Source organism: Dipteris shenzhenensis, chromosome 1, assembly GCF_047967505.1.
Source record: "Dipteris shenzhenensis isolate YYH24624 ecotype China chromosome 1, Dip_SZ_1.0, whole genome shotgun sequence".
In the NCBI taxonomy this organism is placed as follows: domain Eukaryota; kingdom Viridiplantae; phylum Streptophyta; class Polypodiopsida; order Gleicheniales; family Dipteridaceae; genus Dipteris; species Dipteris shenzhenensis.
This window is the reverse complement of record NC_141596.1, coordinates 18,918,280-18,934,145: the sequence shown is the minus strand read 5'-3', so window position 1 is coordinate 18,934,145 and position 15,866 is coordinate 18,918,280. Positions and strand designations below refer to the sequence as shown.

The following is a 15,866-nucleotide window of genomic DNA, read 5'->3' as shown; positions in this document are numbered from 1 at the left end:
CTTTGCAATCTTTTCCTTGTATGACTGCATTGTTCTTGTGTCCACCATGCTGCAATCCATGTCTTCAAGTTGTGGTGTTGCAATGCATTAAAGATAGCCATAGCCTAATGTCATCCTTGGAGTAATGTACTTGGCATTATATCAATAGATATTTCTCTGTTTCAAAGCAGAGGACTTCTCTCCAGCATGCATTTGTCTTCTTAAATCCTCATGAATGGCAGTAAACTTACCTAAGAAGCACTCCACTGGTTTCCACTCCTCAAAGTCTGAAGGAAATACACCTGCTATGCACAAGTGCTATTTTAAAATACAATTTCAAACTGACTCATTACACTGGTTCTATTTCAAAATACAATTTCAAGCTGACTCATTACACTTCAAAATCTTACACAAAATGCAGAATTACAATGTGATGGTATTGTCGATTGATTGCTTGATGGAGGAAGGTGCATGTCCTTCCCCATGTAGATGTGTTGCACCTTTGCAAGCAATCCTTTCTTTCCAAGCTTGAACTTCATGATGCGGCCCTTCCATTCATGCAAAAGATCACCTCTTTTGCTCTTGGGAACCTTATGTGGACCCTTGGCAAACCCTCTCATGACTATCTAATCATTCAAGCTATAGGTGCAAGGCATCCATTCACCCAGTATATTTTTGCTCCTGTGGGACACAGAGTACATGTATGGTCTCCTCACCATGCTTGTACAAAGGTCACAATAGCAATAGTGGACTAGAAAGTGCAGCTTGGAGGGAGAGAGCAACTCCGATAGAAAGAGAGAGAGGGAGAAGGTATAGAGGGTGTAACTGAAGCTTGAGAGAAGCTCCAAGAGGTACTGTAGCAAGGAATGGAGGGAGAAAGAGTAGAGGGGGATGAGCAGCTACTCCAGGAGGTATTGTAGCGGGAATGAAGGGAGAAAGAGCAGACGGGGATGAGTAGCCACTACGGGAGGTACTACAGAGCTAGGAATGGAGGAAGAAAGAGCAGAGGGAGACGAGCAGCTGCTGCTGTAGGAGGTGCTGTAGCTAGGAGTGGAGAGAGAATGAGCAGCTGCTAGAGGAGGTGCTGGAGAGGGAGAAACACAGTGGACCAGAGCAAGAGGGGACAGAGAAGATGCCAAATGCATTCCCACATTTGAAAAATGGAGGGAGAATGGAGCTGGACCAGAGAAGAGGGGGGGGCAGGCATGTAACAAGCTGAGAGGGGGGAAAAATTTGCCCAAAAGGGCCCACCATCTCTTGAATGACTTGCAGGTTTATTTGGGGAAGGTGCATATGGGAGAAGGGTCAAGCATGGGTTGAGGGGGGGGGATGGTTTGAGTGGTCCCCGGTGTAAGAGGAGTAGCCAATAGGGGCTATTTGCAGGTGTGCCCACCCTCCACCTCAACATGGCATTGCCCCACAAAAAGGAGCACTCCCATTGGTACACCTCAAATACCTCACTAATCCCTTAAAATTAGGAAACACTAATTGGGGGCCCTTTGGAGACCCCAATTCTCCCATCATAGGCTTATCTTCTAGGAGTCTTTTCTTCGTGTTGGCATCTGGCATTTTTCTATCTACATTCTTCCCTGATTGAATAGTAGCCGTTTGTGCCACTAGCTCTATGATCTCGGCCACCACAGGGTCGTCCGTCGAGCTTTTATCACCAATCTCAGCTTGTGTTGTTCCTCTCCTCCCCACCACTTTCTAGGCATCATCCATCTTCTCATCATGAAATTTACCATTTCCCTCTGATGATATATCTACATCCTTGAAGAATCTTGGCTTGCATGTTGAGTTTTTGGTCCTCCAAGATCTTAACCACCAACCCTTGCATGTCACTCTTTTGAGTACTAACTTGTAGCAAAGGTTGAGCTTTCACTCGATTCAAGCAATGATCGATCTTATCAGTATGTACAACCTTAGGAACATCCCGATGCTCTTCTTCACGATGCATGATGTCTTCCTTTGGATGCGTTGACATGATTCTTATCTGGGGCCTTCAACCACTCCATCAATCTTTTCATTTCTCACAAGCTCATGTTCTCATCTCAGGTCGGAGAATTACGTGCATAATGTCCAGTCTTCTTGCATAGATAGCATGCATTAAGAATATGGATCATCTTGGATCATAGTTAAGCTACTCCAGAATTCGTTGTTATGCATCTTTCTGCCAAAGTGGTGGTTACCCAAAGAGTTAAGTTTGGTGGAGCCACCAAAATCCTACCTAAAGAGTTCGCCACTAGATCCAAGGATGTACCCACCCACGTTGGCATGCAAGGCACTCCTTAAACAAGAATTTGTCAATATTAAAAGAGGCACTCCATCTTTAACCTATTAACCACGAAGAGGTGGAAAAAAAAATGAGGACAAGTGGCAGCTTGGAAGAGAAGAGCACCCCACATGTCACGAAGGAGCTCTTGGATGAGGGTTGAAGAGGGGAGGAGGTGGAAAGATAAGAGGTAGGCTTTGAGTGGGAAGGAGGTGGAAACACAAGAGGCAACTTTGGGAGGAAGGAGGAGATAGAAACGGCACATACAATTAGCATGCAGACGACATATGGTCCAAGAATATTACAAACAATAGAATCAGAGTTTCTTGCCGTTTCACTCAATCAACGTGACACAAGGCGACGTCGAAAGCATGCCAATGCGCTTGGACGAGAGGGGCGCATTCCTCAGGCGACGCCCGCAGCCACGAGAACTCCTTTCCATGCAGATGCCCCTGCTTCAGCTGCCCCAGAAATCGCGAGAACAGGAGCTGCTGCGTGGTAGCGGGCAAGCGCAAGCTCTCGTAGCGAGCGAGGGCAGCAAAAAGCCCCTCCTTATCCAAACAAAAATCTGCAGTGGTCGTTGAAGACGATGAAGGCGCTGTTGTGCTGATTTTGGCAGCGAGCGCCTCATCAAAAGAAGAAGAAGAAGTCGTTGTTGTAATAATAGTAGCAGATGAAGCAGCTCCGGCACTGTCCTTGGCTATGGCGGAATCTATAGAAGCTCCACAGGCCTTGGCTGTGGCGCATGAATTAGCTCCTTCCCGCTTCTTGTTTATGGCGGCGAGACAATTCGATAGCGTCACCGCGTCCATTATCGACATGTTCGTGCTCCTCGCTGCGTGTGGCGTCGTGGGATGCGCTGCCTCTCCCAAGAGCACCACCCTTCCCCACACCATCTTCTTCAATGGCTCCCTGTCGCAGATCGCCTGCAGAAATGGCGATGGCGTCGCCCTCAGCAAAGCTGCCATCTCCGGTGTCAGCTCCTCCTCCGCCTTGGCGATCGCCTTGGCAATGGCTTCCTCCCCCGCCCTTGTCGTCAACGAGCTTCCCTGCTTGCAGCACAGCCATATCAAATCTGATCAGCAACACATGACCCCTCTCTCCTGATCGAATTATCAATCTGCGCCACCGGCCGATTCCTCATCTGTACCTTGAAGGTTGGTTCCGGCTGATTGACATACCACAGCCAGTTCAACCTTCCTCCTGGTATCTCGAACACGGCAGAGTGAGACTCCCCCGTCATCTCCACGTAGACTGTGTCCCCCAGGTTGGGATATCGCTTCCGCATCGCCATTAAGACCTCCTTGCTACCTTCCGCTGCTCTATCCACTACACCTCTCCAGGCGGAGTACCCCGAATACCTGCATCAAGAGCAATCCGCCGTCAAGGGCGAAGGGAAAAGGCGACCAATCAAGTTTCACCATGTTCAATCCCATTTACAAACCTTCGCCTTTCCTCGGGGACGAAGTGTGCCCGAATTCGTGAATTGCACCCATCTGCAGCAACCAGCAAATTCCCTTCGAATTCAATCGCGTCCCCTGTCTCGATCTGTCTCACCACGACTTTAACTTCCTTCCCACCCTTGATCTCCTCGAACGCTACCACTTCGTGACCCCAGCGCACGATGCCCTTGGGTAACGCATCGTATAGAAACTTATGCAGATCACTCCAATGTAGAGCTTTGGTATTATGGAAGGGATTCACTACCAGAGTATGCAAGGACTTTGTTCTCCTTTCCACTGCCCGATTCTGCAAATGACAAAACAGTTTTTGAATCCGTTCGGTCATGAGATAGGGCACATTCCGAATTCTAGTCCATCAGCAATTTAAGGAGATTGATATCTCAAATCAAACCTCTTCCACGGCAAGGGGAATCGCATGCTGTAGAAGAGCGTCACCAAAACCCCACTCGCGCAACGCAGGGCAGCATTCTACTTCGTCCAAAGCAAGCCCGGCCCCCAAGGGAGCCACAGTTCTGGCTTTCTCGAACACCACGACGCTACAGCCAGCTCGGAGGAGCCCGTGAGCGCAGCTGAGGCCTCCAATGCTGCCGCCCACGACGAGCACGCTGAGTTTGCTCGAACTGGTGTTCATGTGATGAGAGGGATTGAAGCTGCCGTTAAGCAACTCCATCACGAACCCTTCGTCGAACAGGAAACTGCAGCAGGAATTAGTGCCGACTAATCCTAATGCTTTCTGGCTTGTAGATCCTTGTGCAGCAGGGCAGCTATGGTAGAGAGGGAGGTGAAAGATCCAAAGAAAGGGAAAGTTGGAAGATGCGCCACACAGAAAAGTTTTGGTGACGACGATGACGATGATCTAAGTGTGGGTACACACGCCTGCCGCGTGGGGTGGTGTCCTTGACACACAGGGTGGTCAGGGTCATAAACCAGAATAAGCCACATACTATGATGTTAATGGCTAAACAAAATTTAAAACAAGGTGTCAATGACACATAAGCCCTCCAAATGGAAGTTTTTAGAAATTGAGGTTGTATTTTCTTGATATTTTATACCGAAATATATGTAATAGAGTGGTCTGACGAGTAAGCAAATGATGTTCCAGAGTTTGTATTTTCAATTGGAATGTTTGTCCATATTATGTGATCCAATGTAGTTCCGTATATTGTTGTTGGCACTTGAATAGGCATTTTGAAATTGTATTTTTGCATAACATTATTTAGGGGTGATGTTTTAATGTTCATATCGATGTTAAAGTCACCCACTTGTTACGATCTAGTATATCTTCCAACATGCTTAAAAATGTGTTTATTATTGTGGTTGGTGGTTTGTAAATTGCTACAATTAAGTAGTCTTGATTTGATTTGTTAATTAGAGCTTCTATGATTTCGATTCCATTGTTTTGGTTTTTTAGTTGTTCTTTCAAACTCGGGGGGGTCACTATGTATAAACCCTCTATATCACGTGCGTTCAAGGCTTATTTTTAAAATCCCTTATCTGTAATTTTTTCATTGATAAAATGTACCCCTTTTCTATACAAATTTGTAATTTTTTTCCAAAATTATTTTAAATAGTCCCTTATGTATATTTATTTTTGTAAATTTTAGAAATAAAAAATATCCTTCTGTTGAACTCACGTGATAGGGTTACATATGATGAGTGACCCCCCCGAGCTTTCAAATGAGTGGTGTTGTTTAATAATACACACGTCCACATGATGAGAAGATGTGTAATGATTTGAATGTGTTGAATGTTAGTGCATCAAATTGTTTAGTTCTAGTTTCTTGTAAGCATAGGACCTCACATTTCATAAGTTGCTCTGTGTTTTCTATGTCAAGCTTGTATTTTTGAAGTGATCTTGTGTTTAAAGATTGGATGTTTATGTTGAAATCACATTTGGGTTTGTTCTCTTCTTTTAGTGTGTGCCATCTTTTTGTTGTATTAAGTCTTTCCATTTCTTGTTGAACACCTTTTTCCACGTGAAAGTTTTCATGTTTAGTTGGTTCTAGCAAGTAAAGGTTTTCTATTTTTTTGACCCTTGATATTGTGGTGTAAGCTAATCCATGGCCTCTAACTTTCCAAGGGGAGAAGGCTAAACGATCCATTGTGAGACCTTGTGATCTATGTGCAGCAGCTGGTTCAATTGGAAATTGCTCTCTTATTAGAATTCTTGTTTTTTAAGGACCTATTTGGACTTCCTTTGTAATTCGATATATTGGTGTCCAACTGGAGTCTATTTCTTTTGTGTAAGCTTCTTTGTTCTTGTTTCTTGCTTTCTTTCCTTCTTTGTTACATTCAAACTTTATCTAGACTATGTCTTTTTGATTTATTATAGTCATTCTTAGACGACTCCATCTGCTCCATTAACAAGGCCATCATCTTGATCTAGGTTTCCTAAACATAGTTCTAAAAGCATTCCTTTCTTGATTTGTATATTTGTTCTCAAGCCATCAATTGCCTTAGGATCATCCATTATTTTTTTGTTTTTGCAAGCGGACTCACTAAAATTATCGATTGCTGTTAGGGTGTATATTGTGCCTTGTCCAATTTGGAGTATTGATTCATTGTATGCATTAATTTGTAGGTTTGTATAGAACAAGTGTGGGAATGTGTGGTCTTGTGGTGGTTGTTGAAAACATTTTTCATTTATATAGTCTATTTGATGTTGAGTGTGTGTGCACATTCTAAAAGAATTTAAAGTATTTATGAAATTGTTGTCATTTTGCCTCATTGTTTTTTTCAATTCATGGCGTTGTATTTTGGTTGTCCAGTATGTGTTACCTAAGCTCTCTAGGGTATCGACACCCATGCATCTTTCATAGGTTTGGCTTGGTAAAAATCTCCACATGTAATGATGTCCACATCTCCAAATAGTCCTCATGATTGTGGTTTAATGCTCTCATTCGTAGATTTGCAAAATTCATTATGCATCTTCCTACGAGAGAAATTTTATCAAATATGAGAAGTTGGACTTGTTTGTTTAGGTTTGATAATATGTCTAGTTTTTCTCAAGAGAGAGATGTTAATTCTTTGCTATAGAGTGGAAGGTGTAATGCTCTGTGTATTATTATACCATTGATGTGTTGTGCCGCCTTGCCGGTGTATGCAAGTAAAAGTGTTTTGGGTAAATTGATGTCATTTGATATAATGATTTCATTCTAGTGTAGCCTTGAACGATCAATAGTAGAAGATATATTTTTCTTATACATGCACCACCTATAAGAAAGAAGTTTATTTTTTCTTGAGGTTGAACCCATTTTCATAGAAGGATGTCATCAAATATATCTATTTGGTCTTTGTTACCTAAGCTCTCCAAAGTATCGTTGCGATCCTTGAAAACCCACGCAACTTTCATAGGTTTGGCTTGGTAAAAATATCCACATGTAATGATGTCCATATCTCCAAAATAGTCCTCATAATTGTGCTTTAATGCTCTCACTCGAAGATCTGCAAAATTCATTGTGCGTCTTCCTACGAGAGAAATTTCATCAAATACGAGAAGTTGAACTTGTTTGTAAAGGTTTGATAATATGTCTAGTTTTTCTCAAGAGAGATGCTGGGAAGGTGTAATGCTGAGTGTATTGTTATACCATTGATGTGTTGTGTCACCTTGCCAATGTATGCAAGTAAACGTGCTTTGGGTAAATTGATGTCATTTGATATAATGATTTCATTGTAGTGCTTAAGCATGCCTTGAACAATCAATAGTAGAAGATATGTTTTTTTAGTACCTGCACCACTTGTAAGTGGTGGCATACCTAAGCCAATATCATAAGTGTTGTATATATCGCCTACTACCTCATTGCTTGCATATTTTTCTAAGTTGCCAACCCTTCTTAGATCCTCAATGGTAATTCCCTCTTCTAGGATATTGTTGTATTTGAAGTTAAAGTTGTTGCAATTTATTTTTATAATGACTCCGTTTGCTTTATATGCATCTTGCCATGAACCGAATGTTTTGAGCGGGCTGAGCTCATCTTTTTTCAAAGGACAATAAAGAAGTACATGCTCTCTATAATAGCTAATTGGATCTTTTACCTTGTTGAATTTGACTTACCTTATGATTTTAGGGTTTTTTCTCTTGTTATAACCAGATGTTGAGTGGTTGTATTCAGAAGCAAAGGATGCTAGGCAAATATTTTCCATGCCTTCACAGTTGGTGTATTTTTCTATGATTGACAAACAAGCTATGCTTTTTGAGTTATCATCCAACTTTTCAAGCTGATGCTTTCTTTTCAATATTAAAGCTCTATTGTTGGGCTCATTTGTCTTGATAAATTGAAATTCAGGTGAAGATTTATATAATGGTAAGGACAAGGAAATGAAAGAAGCTAGTTGTGTGCTCATTTGTTGAGCATGTAAGAAAGCATTTTCTAATTTTCTCATTCAACTTTGTGTGTCCATGCCATCTTGCAAACATCCCTTCATTGTATCTTGCAAGATTTTTGTTATTGTATTGTCCATTTTTGTGATGTAAGATGTGCAATAGGACGCTGCACCATAGGGATCCATGATATATCGTATATCGATATTTAACTACCACAAATATGAGATTTTTCTATTGAAAGAATTTGTAAAGATATTTTTTGGATGTCTTTTCTAAAACAATGTTGGCTTTTTCAACTAAGATCTAATTGATAATATGTATGTGTCTATCCATGCCTTTTTCTTGTATCGATTCTTTTGTTGATGTTGTGATGGTTGAGTGCATGATGTTCAAACTATTTTGCACCTTGCAATAATTGTCTTTCTGTGTTGTTATATTATGGCTTTCCAAGGGTAAATAACATAGTTTTGTGCAAGGGTGGTTTTGGGGTAGTTGAAATAGAATTTTGAGTTGTTTTTTTTCAAGCATGTGGATGTGTGATGTGTTTGAATATCTCTCATGTTGTTGAGAAGGTCTTTATCACAAGATATGTAAGTTTTGTCTATGAAGATGCAAACATTATCGTCATTACTTTTTTTTTATATTGGAGCATCATCAACCCAAATTAAGCCATGCTCATGTTGGCTTTCCATGCTTTGAAACTCAATTACAAAGAAGTAATCTTTAATATTTCCTATTATTCCTTTGTCTTTTTGGATTGTGTTAATCATTTGATGAAGCTTGTGATTGTAATACCTTGCACAAATTGTTGGGCTCTCTCTAATTACACTACAAGGCATAGGCCCTTTTTCAACAAGAATACCGACCTTTTTTACACTTTTTTTTTAAAACGGGTGCAAAGGTCATTATTTACGTCGTGTTAAGCATAAAAAAATAATGGTCACTATATAAGCGTCGCTATATAGTAACACTAATAAACGTCACTATATAGTGACACTGGTAAACGTCGCTATATAGCGACATTGGTAAAGGTCGCTATATAGCGACGATTAACAGAAACTTAAAAAAATATTAGTGGGGCTAAACAGGGCCACAGCAAGTCCTATTTTGCCCCACTAATGTTTTTTATTTAGTAATTACAAAAGAATGTTTTTTATTACAAAATTTTCCTTGTGGAAAGGGTGATACAAAATCGCTCAAATGAACCGAGCGACATAAGCATATACATGTCGAAGATATACAACATTGTTTGTTGCAAAATTACCCTTTCAAAAAGGGTGATACAAAATCGCTCAAACGAGCCGATATACAAAAGCATATACATGGCGAAGTATATGCAAACTACTATTAATACTACTACTACTACTACTACTGCTCATCCGAATCATCATCATCATCCTCGTCCTCATCTTGCTGGCCTGATTCTTGGCCCTCGTGAGCTGTGCCTGATCCCTAGCCCTCGTGAGCTACGCCTAGTCCCTAGCCCTCGTCAAAGCTGTGTAAGCCTAATCCCTCATCATCACTGCTCACCTTTGATGATGGGACGCTCGAGCTTTGATTCTAAGAGTAAAACCATATTAATTGGAAATTAGATTGGAACTTAAAGAATAAAACAGTTTAGAAAGTGAGATTATAAGTAGGAGTAGACTTACGCCGTATGAGAAGCCACCTCAGCCCAATCGACCGTCACTCCCAGTGCCTCCTGCTCAATAAACCACAGCTTTGTTCCTACACTAAATGCACGTCTCGTCATCTCTATGTCTGTAGGAAGGCAACCCATTGTAGCTTGCTATGGGCCCAATTTATGAGAGTTAGATAATATTGGGCCCTGAGCACTCATGGCCTCCTTAAGTTGCTGAAAAGACTCCTGTTGCTCCATGCCCCATTGGAAAGGAACTCCTTTTCTTGTCAACAAGTTCATGGGATGCACTATCTCTATGAAATCATCACAAAAGCATTGATAATACTTGCTTTTTCCTAGAATTTTGTGAACACCAATGACACTCTTAGGACTTGGCAATGCCATGATTGCTTGAACCTTGTCAGGATCCATTTGCAAGCCTTCTTCAGACACAATATGCCCCAACAAGAGTACTTTTGTTTGAGCCAAATGACACTTGCTAGGATTTAGACACCCTTTTGCTTCATCAATCCTAGCTAAGGCCATCTCTAACTTCTCCATGTGATCTATGCATCGAGAATAAATGCAAAAATCATCCAAAAACTCCCTTATGAACTTTCCCAAGTAAGGCTCAAGGACTTGACTCATGAACCTTTGAAATGTAGCCGGTGCGTTGGTTAACCCAAAAGGAATGACTCTATAAGCAAGAACTCCCCAAGGTGGCGTACCTTCTTATCATTTTCTAGCAAAATCAATTCTCTAGTATCCCACTTTTGAATATCCTTCACCTTGCATAGCCAAGGCCTTCCCAAAATCAATGGATAGGCACGTGCATCTGGCTTGGTAGGGATCACCTAAAAAGTAGTCGGCATAGAAATTCCACATACATCCACTTCTAGATTCTTCACAACTCCCAAGGTCTTTACCCTAGTGTTGTCAGCCAATTCAAATGCAATAAGGAGAGGTAGTACTAGAGTATTATAAATCAGCATCTATCATGGTCTTCTCACTCATGACATTAATCGATGCACCTCCATCAATGTACACATTAGAAATCACTTGACCATCAATGATCACATGAACCATAGGTACATCATCGCCAACATCTATATCTACCTTTTGAACAACAAGAATGGCACTTTTCTTCTTTTTCTTCTTTGACACTCTTGTGCTTGCTAGTTTTCCCTATTCCTTCCATAGTTTTGGAGACAAACACTACTACACACGCATCCTATTGCGACGTTTACGTACCGACGATTAGCGCTCGCTTAGCGTTAATCGTCGGTATAAAAATCGGGTGTCGTAAATCGTCGCTATATAGCGACTTTTAATAAGCGTCGCTATATAGCGACGTTAGTACAAGTCGCTATATAGCGACTTTTAAAGGTCGCTATATAGCGACCTTAGTAAAAGTCGCTATATAGCGACTTTTAAAGGTCGCTATATAGCGACACTGAGACTATATTATAGCGACGTTTTACAGAGAGGTTTTTTTTTTTTTTTTAGCCTTAAAATTTATTTTCTTCCAATGACAAAATTTTTTAAATTTTCATACATGTTTCAGCTCATAGAGAAATAAAAAATGAGAGCATGTACATCAAGCCTTTGAAGCTCATATATTCATGTCCAAGTTGGAGATGAGAAAAATCAAATTAAATAAGAGCATTTACATCAACTGTTTCATCTTGAGCCAAGTCTAAGGCGCCAAGCAAGTCTATCTCCAACTCTATACCGAGTTGATCTCCTATATCATCATCGTACTCTAGCATCGTACGTTCACCTAAAAGTATTTGATCATCTTCTTCAATTAAGCTTAAGTGTGGTGATTGATCTTGACGATTGTTGTCTTCCTCGTCAATATCGTGATCTCCATCCTCCTCCCGTGCGATGTCATTATGCGCATCTTCCTCCTACCTCATATGGTGATCTATATCTTCTTCGCTAGATTCATCAATTGGATCCGGATTTGGTAGTGGCATCTCCATATCCACATCTCGATCTTCAAAAATCTGCTTACTTCGTGGTGCAACTTGGATCACGTACCACCATCTTGGATCAGAACGATCCGGATGAAAAACCACCTATATTGAAGATGAAAAATCACGTGCCAAATGTCGTCAATTATATATATATCAATGGACTTAAAAAACGAAAGCTTCGACTAATTAAATCATTAGTATGCACCTGCTCACAGTGCTCGGGAAGAACAAAAGTATCACTTTCATCGGTCCAATGTTTGGTGGAGTCTATTGCAAAGAGACCGCTACCATCTTTTCTCACAGTTGCATGGGGACCGTTGTAAGTAGTTCTAAATCATTTTACATCAAGAATGAAAATAGTAAATCATCTAAAATCAATTTCATAGATGTCGCGTATGGTTCCACAATAATCCAACTGTGAGGAGAGAAGATTGGTATCCGAAGCACTTGCTCGGCTATCTTGTGTGAAGTTAGCCATGACTCCACAATCATACGTGACTCTCTTTGAATCGATGCGTTCTATGCGAAAATGTCATCCATATGACCATAATGCACTGTACTTTTTGTACTGTAAAAGAGCATCATTAAAACAATGAAGATGCACCTATTTTATAACATATATTGCCACAAATAATTACTTAATGACATCAAGAGATAAGAAACTTACATGCACCATACATCCAGATGATAACTCCCGCTCGCGCTCGTTTATTGTCTCTCCATCACGTTCGGCTTTACGTATAGCTAGTTGTAGCCAATCAAGTGACATGTGAGTAGGGAGAAGAGCCAGATCTCGTGGATATGGTTGTGATCGCCTGTACATTACTCTGAATCTCGTCCTTGCATTTATTCTTTCTGCTTTGGCCACTTCATATCTCTCAATCCACTTCTGCATCTCAGGGCTATTGAGGATACAAAACTTATTGAATTTCTCCATTCGCTCTTCGCTCATCTTTCTTTCAATCCCTTTTCCTTGGGGGACCTCGCCAATGATGCGATCATCATCCTTGTTGTGCCAAGCTTGCGGCATATCAGGATCCGTGGATGCAAGAAACTCTGTGATATATACTAATGACTCTTGCACAAGCCATCCCTCTGCCATGCTTGCTTCTGGTCTTGCTCTTTGTCTTACAAACCCCTTTAAAGTTTTCATAAACCGCTCGAGAAAAAACATCCATCGATTATGAACGGTACCTGCTATAGCCACCTCATCAACTATGTGCACAAGCAAGTGGACTTGAGTTGTCATAATGCTTGAGGGAAAGTGCTTCTCAAGCAAGCATACGGCTTCGATGGATTCCACCCTAGCCTTCTCGATGCTCGATATAGAGATCTCTTTTTGAGATATCCACCTATTTCACATGTCCATGCATATGTAAGATATTTGAGATATCCACCTATTTCACATGTCCATGAAGAAAATAGATAATGCGAATTGATAGTAAGCATACCTCACAATACCACAGATCTTGTATATAGCATTTCTAACATCTTCTTGTAAGCACCCTTTTATTGTAATTGGAAGGATGAACTATCAAAGCAACAATGAAATCATGTCAACAATATAACATAATAATAATTACGCTAATGCATCACTATTATCGGTACACTAATTCTACTTAGAATACCTGTAAGACCTTGTGCCAATCATGGGACTTGAGGCCACTAAGCTTATTGTCCTTTGAAAATGCTCCTTTCAAGCAACGCATGTACCCTGTCGGTGTTTGAAAAGAGGCAATGTCTGCCTTGATCGCTGCCTCCTCCCTCGTAGAGAGGATCCACGTTGCTTTCGGGAGGACAACTTTTCCTGAAGCATGCACTTGGGGCCACAAACGAGACATCCTATTCATAGCACGCAAGTCTTCTCGCACTCCTCTCGAGTCCTTGGAACCAACCAAGTGTGCCCAAATGGTAGCCCCCACATTCTTAAAGATATGCATGGGATCCAAGAGATGATTGATTTGTAACTGACCCCAATAAGGAAGCTCGTGAAAGATCGATAGCCTCTTCATACCAGGAGGAGGTTCCTCTCCATTCTCCCTCCAAGCTTGAATCCAATCACTTGCTAAGTATGATGGTGGTGGATCAAGCTGACCTCCACGTGCGAGATGGTCGAGCAGAAGGTATCAAGCATGACCTTCATAAACATTTTTCCTCATGTGTTTGGAGTAGCGTGCAAGCGATTTCAGAGCGGGTCCACAAACAGGACAAGCATGGTACCCACTTGTAGCAAGCCCTGCACGCGTGCATGAATATGTTAGTACAAGACATGCGTGCAAAAGAGAGTAAAAAAAGCATAATCCCTCATTGTACATGTAAAGACATAACCACGTACCTGTGCACTCTCCATATCCTGGGTAGTCATGCATGGTCCACATCAAGATACCCCTGACGGAAATATCATTGGTATGCCTAGGAGCTCTGGAAATATCAAAGACCTGCACTCCTCTCCATAATATCTGTAACTCCTCTATCAAAGGTGCCATGTACACGTCCATGTTTCTTGCCTTGTACTTTCCTGGCACAAGTAGTGCAAGCATGAGGTGTCCCTTTTTTATTGTTAGCCATGGTGGGATATTGTAATTCACCACGACTATGGGCCATGTCGACCAAGATGTCGAGCGTAACCCGAAAGGATTCACGCCGTCCATGGCTAGCCCAAGATGTAAGTTGCGTGGCTCTCTCGCAAAGTCCGGCCACTGATTATCTATGTGCTTCCAAGCCGCACAATCTGCGGGAATCCTCAATGTGTGATCAGTGGACCGATGAGATGCATGCCATGTCATCAACTCCGCTATGGATTTGCATCGAAACATGTGTTGTATTCTTGCAATGATGGGAAAGTGTCTTAAGACCTTTACCGGTATCCTCTCACCCTGCAAGTCATCTCTATATCGTTGTTCCCCACACTTTGGACAACTAGCCAAATCTCCATGCTCACGACGAAAGAGAATACAATCATTACGGCAAGCATGGATGGTATCATAATCCATACCCACCATTGTTAGCATCTTTTTCGCTTCATCTCTTGATGCGGGCATGGTATTTGGTGCAGGCAACATCTTTTGGAGCAACCTATGACAAAGACACTATCCAAATGATGATTCTCAAAACAAACAATATCCAAATAATGAGTCAATCAAATTAATGCAAGGGCTAACCTCATTAAGGCCGAGACACTTGTATCCGACCACCCATACTGTACTTGTAGATTCAAGATTGAGAGACAAGCACGTAGTTTAGACATCCTGGCACCCTCGTACAATTGTGTTGATTGCAACTCTCGCATTTTCACCTCAGACTCTGACATCACGTGTACGTGGGATGTAGTGCCCCTAAAAATGGAATCCATCATGTCGACCATACCCTCGTCGTCATCTGGGAGACTATAGTCTTGTTGAAAGTGAGAAGGTATATGTGTACCCTCGTCACCCTCGTCATCCTGTCATAAGCTCATTCGTGTAAATAGAAGATCTTCTAATTCCGGGTATACAATAAGATTGCGAACTTAAATAGCTTTGACTTACCGATGATCCATCAACATGTGCAACACCAACGGGGGGTACTGGTTCCGGCTCCTCCCCATACATCCGCAAGTGGCGCATGATAATACGACGTTGATGTCGTACTTCTCGCTTGCAATGAGTGCAATGACAATATAACCTCTCCGTAAGCCACTTCGTGCTCCCGGGCGTTGGCGCATCATCGGATGAGCTTCCACTCGTCCCTTCCATCTACACTTATAAAACCAAAACATAAATGAAGAGGAGATGTACACAATTATGAGCATAGCATGTTTAATTTGAGCTTCTCTTGAGGCTATATAAAAAGAATGACATCGCTATATAGTAAGGATTGAAACAAAAAATCCTATATAGTAAGGCTGTGTAGTAAGAGGAGATATTGACAATTATAGGCATAGCATGTTTGAGTCACAAGAGGCCTCATTAAAAAACAAACAGTAAGCGTCGCTATATAGCGACGCTCTGTTCCGTCGCTATATAGCGACGATTTTAATTGAAAGCGTCGCTATATAGCGACGTTTTCAATTAAAAACGTCGCTATATAGCGACGAATAAGCGTCGCTATATAGCGACGCTGTGGGTTAAAACCCGAAACGCCGAAACCCGCGGCGTTTTGCTCAAAGCTTTCCTAATCTCTAAACTAAGCTCTCCAAAATCTCCTCCCACCTATTTTCACTGACCTCCCATCTATTCCAAGCAACCTC

The 15,866-nt window shown here is 41.6% G+C and overlaps 1 protein-coding gene across 1 annotated transcript; it reads right to left on the bottom strand.

Moving 5' to 3' along the window:
• Positions 1-2,507: 2,507 nt before the first annotated feature.
• On the bottom strand, positions 2,508-4,607 carry LOC147905500 (uncharacterized). The gene is made up of 4 exons (XM_087380282.1): positions 4,106-4,607; positions 3,696-4,000; positions 3,402-3,612; positions 2,508-3,300 (listed from the first exon to the last, which is right to left on the bottom strand). Exons 1-4 carry the CDS (start codon positions 4,382-4,384, stop codon positions 2,590-2,592), a joined length of 1,506 nt encoding a protein of 501 aa, XP_087236408.1. The 5' UTR covers positions 4,385-4,607; the 3' UTR covers positions 2,508-2,589.
• Between the last annotated feature and the right edge of the window lie 11,259 nt (positions 4,608-15,866).

Bases quoted from the DNA above. Each gene is read 5' to 3' on its own strand.
- LOC147905500 (XM_087380282.1), bottom strand. From the start codon at position 4,384: ATGGAGTTGCTTAACGGCAGCTTCAATCCCTCTCATCACATGAACACC. The intron at 4,001-4,105 runs GTTTGATTTGAG...TGTCATTTGCAG, and splicing joins TTCCCCTTGCCGTGGAAGAG to AATCGGGCAGTGGAAAGGAG. The intron at 3,301-3,401 runs GTACAGATGAGG...TGCTGCAAGCAG, and splicing joins AGCCGGAACCAACCTTCAAG to GGAAGCTCGTTGACGACAAG.